Source organism: Cheilinus undulatus, linkage group 16 (genome assembly GCF_018320785.1).
Source record: "Cheilinus undulatus linkage group 16, ASM1832078v1, whole genome shotgun sequence".
In the NCBI taxonomy this organism is placed as follows: Eukaryota; Metazoa; Chordata; class Actinopteri; order Labriformes; family Labridae; genus Cheilinus; species Cheilinus undulatus.
The window spans coordinates 36,872,869-36,879,328 of NC_054880.1; the positions used below are offsets into that span (position 1 = coordinate 36,872,869).

At 37.4% G+C, this 6,460-nt stretch overlaps 1 protein-coding gene across 1 annotated transcript; it reads left to right on the forward strand.

The window, feature by feature from the left end:
* The first annotated feature begins 1,422 nt into the window (after positions 1-1,422).
* Positions 1,423-2,511, forward strand: LOC121524208 (4-galactosyl-N-acetylglucosaminide 3-alpha-L-fucosyltransferase 9-like). The gene has a single exon (XM_041809483.1). It carries the CDS (start codon positions 1,423-1,425, stop codon positions 2,509-2,511), a length of 1,089 nt encoding a protein of 362 aa, XP_041665417.1.
* The last annotated feature ends 3,949 nt before the right edge of the window (positions 2,512-6,460 follow it).

Sequence of the window (6,460 nt, forward strand, 5' to 3'; positions counted from 1 at the left end):
TCAGTTTGGATTTACGTAACTTTTGACTTAGTAATGTCGTAAATGTCTTACTTTAAAAATCTGAATTTCTTTAGTTCATGATGTCAATATAGGAATTTTTAAACTAGGACATTCACGTTCTTTTCTTGTAATTGCACAACTTTTTAAACTCATAAATTCTGAGTTTGGTTTCTTGGAAATATACTGCTTTATAATCTGAAAAATTTCAACTAAAAAAATACACATATCCTCTTCAGTCTTTTAAAATCTTTCAGGTTGACCCTAACGCCACGACACATCATGTTTCTAATCATGAAGCCTTTTTTTTCTCCAAAAGGCTTCTTCAGTTCTGGCAGGGACTGGGGAAGAGTCAGAATCTATAGCCTAGGTTGACCATTGCTATGCAAATGAGCTGTGTGGTCAGGAGGTATTGTTTGGATCATTAATGGAAGGAATTCAGCATTGCAGCGTATGTAGGTGATAGGAAGTGTCTTATTCCCCCTCCTCTGTTCAGGGATGGCTTCTCCATCTTGACAAAAATGGCTTCCTAAGCACCTCTCCGGAACCAACGGTTGTCTTTGGATAGAACGGAGACGTTGTTGTCATTGAAAGAATGTCCTAAATCCCTAAGATGAAGGTGAACAGCCAAGTCTTGTCCAGAGGAGGTGGCCCTTCTCTGTTGTGCCATGCGTTTATTTAGAGGTTGTTGGTTTCTCTGACGTGGAAATTGTTGCGTTCTTCATTGCGCAGATACCTCATTGCTCTGCTTGGGTCTGGGTATTTTGTCCTTGGGATAAATAAGCTTCTGCCTCAGGGTGTTGGAAGGTTTCTAATCATGATTTAAAAACTACTAGACAGAAATCTTTGGCACCTTAAATTAATAGTAAACAGCAGCATGTTTATATCTGCAAAATCCAATACTGTGCATGCCTAGCCCTAACTTTGATTATTTTGGGGGGAAATGGATGATCCATACCTTTTTTTAAAATAGGAGTCAGGCATTATTAGTTTTGCTATGAAAGCCTTTACACGCTGACAATGTTTATTTTTATTCCACAGACACATTTTACCAGAAACAGAGGCTTCTGTTGTGTCGATCATATCTGCACACTGACTTTGAACATTTTAGCCACTATATTTCTCTCAGAACAGGTTTGAGTTTCTGCATTTTTCCCATTGTCCAAGTAGTTTCAAGGATTAGACTTTTCAGAGGAGTAGCTGCGTCTCTCTCTCTCTCCCTGGAACTGAAACTTCACTTAAAACAAAGTGTGGATTTCAACCATGAAACATAATTTAAGGCCAAACACACAAATACATAAAGGAAGAAAGAAGGACTGAACGGATGTGTTCGATCCCTCCAGTGAGTTTACGTAAGGAAAGTAAGTATTTAAGACAAATATAAAATGTAATAATACTGTGTTTCTTTTTTTCCTTTTTCCACAGATGTCACTACCTGATAAATCTGCGTTGTGCATGAAGCTCGTTGCTGTTGGCCTGGTCTGCTCTGTCTTTGCATTCTTTGTGTATTTTGAGCCTCCAGCCAAGGTTTGCCAGTCTACAACAGTTGAAGTGCAACATCATGAATCTGTGGATCCAAATGAGAAGCCCATACTCCTGCTGTGGTACTGGCCTCTTGGTGTGAGGTTTGATCTCAAAGCTTGCGCTTTTTACTACAACATCACCAGTTGTGTTCTGACAGATAACAGAGCCCTCTACAGCAAAGCCCAGGGAGTCGTTTTCTACCATAAAAACATAATTGCAAATCCCAAAGACATGCCCAAGGGCCCACGTCCTCTTTTTCAGAAGTGGATTTGGTTCAACGTGGAATCTCCGACGAATACATGGATGAAAGGGCGGATGAACGATGTATTCAACCTAACACTGAGCTACAGAAGAGATGCTGACATCGTGGTGAGGAATGAAGTCACCATCAGAGACACTGAAAATACAGAACCCATTGTTCTGCCCAAGAAGGACAAGCTGGTTTGTTGGATTGCCAGCAACAAAAATTCAAGAACAGGAACATCAACAAGAGAAAAATACTACGCAGAACTGTCCAAGCACATTAAAGTCAGCCTTTTTGGTATCGCTCATACAGGGCACAGGTTGGGTTTTGACCAGTATTATCCCACCATTGGTAGCTGTAAGTTTTACCTCTCCTTTGAGAACTCGCTCCACAGAGACTACATCACTGAGAAGGTCAACGGGCCCCTCGTAGCAGGGACTGTCCCTGTAGTTTTGGGTCCTCCAAGAGCAAACTATGAACAGTTTTATCCCTCTGACACCTTCATTCACGTTAATGATTTCCCCAATCCTAAAGCTCTGGCTGAGTTTCTCCTCCGTTTGGACAAAAATGATACAGAGTACATGCGTTACTTTGAGTGGAGGAAGTACTACTCCGTCACCCCTCACCTCCTCTCAACCCAGAAGGAATTCATTCAGCCCATCTGCCTCGCCTGTGAGCACATTTCAAGAGACCGAAATTTCCATGTGGTTCACGATCTTTATAAATGGTACTCTTCACAGAAATAGGAACATTCGTTTAAGGTCAAACAGGACTGTGTTTAAAGATTGTGTACAACTTTTTAAATATTTTGACAATAAAACACTGAAGTCTTGTTACACCTGAAAACGTATCAACAGCCCACAAACGTAACACAAATCTGCAGGTTATTACCCAGTAATCCCAAAACCATAATAAAGTGCTCAAAAATGTGACAGCAGTAGCCTACTGCAAATGAAACAACTATGACATTTGCAGGGATTTATTACGTTTGTGGGAAGGTCAAACTTGTAATAATTTTCCTCAAGGATGAGTCATAAATATATCTGTTACAGGACATCAACCTGATCTTTCAGTCCAGTTAAAATCTAAACTTGATCATTTAGTGCAGACTGCCATGAGGGTTGGAGTGAGGACTGGGAACTTTTCCATGCAGTTCATGTGTGAGCGGTCTGTCCTCAGGCAAGCACAACCAGTTTTGTGTCATCCATCTCAAATCCTCTACCCTGAGTGTGAACTTTTACAGTCTGGTAGATGCTGCTAAAGCTGCATCAAATAACACAGCATTGGAAATTTTGTTCGCCATGAAACAGTAAGTAGTTTTTCAGAGTCTCAAAACACTGGTAGAGCCATGAATCTTAGCAGAGTAGTTAAAAGTGTGTCAAAACTCTGATTAAATTATAAATAACATACAGAGACACTGTTCACCAAGCAAGTTTACTTAGCAGTCCACTCGAAATTTGTTCTTTGTCCCTAGAAAGTTTGCACCCTGTTTGTTTAAGACACAGGTACCTGTTTATACAGGGAGATGCTGCACAGTCAAATAAAGTTTTTGAAGACATAAAGTGAAGCTTTCTCCTGACAGTTTTGTTCATGAAATAACCACACTGCAAAAATGACAGACTAAGAACAAGTCATAGGTGAAACAGAACGATCAGAGGTCTAATCCAGGATACAATTTTGTAAAGACCCCTTTTTAGAAGTAATTACATGACATTTGCTCACTTTAGCATTGTAAGCTTTAGCTAAAGCTAACATAGCTACACTAGCTACATAATTAATGTTACTATAAAAGCCATAAGCTTTAGCAAAAATTAGCATTGCCAGAGTATTCAGGCCAAAATGCAAAAACAAAAAGGCAGGACCCAAAAGCAGGAAAAACTCAAAATGATTTAACTAATTAACAAAAATCCGAGAGTAACAAAACTTACTGAAAATAAAGTCCAAAGGTAAAAAGCACAGGAGGCACGGGGAATGATCACGAGGAGTATCACAGAGGAGAAACACGTAAGAAGACATCTGACAAACTGACCAAAGACAGTGAGGAACAGAATTTAAATACACAGGGAGTGATTACACAAGGAGAGACAGTTGTGGGTAACGAGACTCAGGTGAAACTAGTGAGGGTAATCACAGTGGAGGGAAACTGAAGCAGGAAGAAAAACTGGAATCACACACAAGGGAAGGCAACTACAAAATAAAACAGGAAACATGGAACACTTCACAAGAGGCACACAAGCACTAAAACAACAAATCAATACACAAGAAACACAACTAAGGAAGCACAGAAAACACAGGAGGATATAAAGGCAACAAACTAACAACCAAAGGGAATACAAAGAACACAACACAAGGAGGGAAACTCAAACAGGCAGGGAAAAGGATTTACAAAACCACTAGAACTTTACATAGAAACACAACTATAGAAACACAAGAGCTACAGAAAACACCTAATAACTAAACTAAACAAAGTCAGGATCATGACAGTAACTCAAACACAGGCAGAGAAAAGGATTTACAAAACTCACAAAAATACAAGAAATGAAGAATTACAAAGGGTAGTCAACTGAAACACTAGAAACATGATACAACATGAAGCACAAAATACACAGAAACACAAGGACAATCGAAAACTCAGAATAAACTGAACTAAAAATCAGGATCATAACAAGCACAGATGTTGATAATGTACCTACTATGTAGCTTACATACACTGTAAGAAAAAATTAGTTGAGCTTACTTAAAAAAATTATGGAAAGTCGTTGCCTCAAAAATAACAAGTAAACTACACATGACTTTTGTGGGTTTAAAAAACTTGTTTGTTAGTAGTGTGCAGTACTTGTTCTACTTGAACTATTTAAGTATTCACTACTAGTTTAAAATCAATTATTTTAAGTTCTCACAACTGAGATTCAAATGTTAATTTAAGTTTGCAGGACTTAGCCTAAATCATCTACTTAGAGTGTGCAATACTTAACATTTTTAGTGCATTGTAAACACTGATAAGTTCATAGCACTCAAAACATCTTAGATAACTGATTACCTTAGAACACCGGCTAGTACTCTCTGTAAAAGTTTTGTAAGTTATCATTTCACCTAAGGTGGACTGTCTTGTGCCACCAACTGAAACAATGGCTGTTGACAACCCACTTCATTAATGACAGTGTGTCATACAACTTTCATTGATGCCAACAACAGTGACAGTGCTTCCAATGGACGGGACATCTTTAATTGAGACAGCAACTTCACTCGTGGTGCATTTTATTTATTTGTCTTATTTCACCTTTTTTTAACCAGGAGAAAACCTCATTGAGATTAAAACTCTCTTTTTCAAAAGTGTCCTGGCAAAGACAGCTGCAGCAAACAGAGTGCATAAAGGTTTAGTGCCCAAAGGCATTCTTGGAAAACTGCAGATTTGCCATAACTCAAATAATATGAGTTATAACTAAAAATACTTAAATTGTTTGAGTACTGTTCACTTAAAATTGAAATAAGTTCTATCAGCTCATAAAAATAGAGTTCAAATCGCTGTTTAGGATTTTTAAGTTAACACAACTTAATTATACCCCGTTTTACTTAATTTTTTTAAACTAAGTAAACTTAAGTAAATTGAGCCCTTTTACTGGCCAAGAAGTACAATTAACTTGTTTATAATAAGTATTCAGAACAGGTTAAGAAGAACTGAGTAATTTCAACTCAATGTTTATGAGTAAAATTAATGTTGCTTTTTACAGTGTAGATGCTTTGTGAACTTAGCTTTACCTACATTAGCTATGTAGCTTATGTAGCTAATATAGCTATTTAAGCTACGCTGGCTGCATTAGAATGTTTTCATGGAGGATGAGCTTCAGTTCTGTTTGTTTGTTGTTGTTTGTGTTCAGTTTTATTAGATTTTGAATGTAAGGTTTTGTACTTTGACATTTGGTATCCTTACCCTTAGCTTAACTCTTACCCTAACTGGAAGTAAATGAAGTTTAATTCTATTTTATTTTAAAAGATTTGATTTCTGTTCTGCGTCTCAGATAAACGGCCTGTAAGAGACTGTCCTCTCTTTTCCTCATTTTTATTTCTTTCTTTTTTCTTTTCTTTTTTTTTTTTTTTTTTTTTTTTTTTTGCTAATGGCTTCAAAACTCAATGAGAATCTTAAGACCTTAGAAAACAATCCTGTTTCATGGCGAACAAAAAGTCGCCATGCCCATGTTTTTAATGTGACGTGACCTTATAAGCTGACTTAAACCCACTGGCAGTTGTAAAAAGACTACAATAAACGACAATGATCACAGCTGTCATTTTCATGTTATCATTACAGTTGTGGGAAATTAATAACATTTTTAGAGACGGTGAGTTGTCAAAATAAACAAATGCAAATGAAATCATTATTACATTTACAGTAGGGAACTGCTTTAACATTCCTGGGATTATTACATCATTGTTAGTGGTCATTAGCATCTGTCCATTGTTGTGTCATTCATGTTTCAGGTAGAAGCCGGTGCCTCAGAAATAGTATAAATAAATCAGCAAACCAGAGCATTTATTGTCCAGCAGACTGATGTGATATGCTGCCAATATTTGTTAGTATTTCTAATTGTTTCCTATAATAAGATGTTATAACAGAACATCTGTGTGTGTTTTAAAGTTAATGCAGAGTGCAGTTGCTGTCGGCTTTAGCATGTAGCGCTACGTTTTGATTTGAGTTTC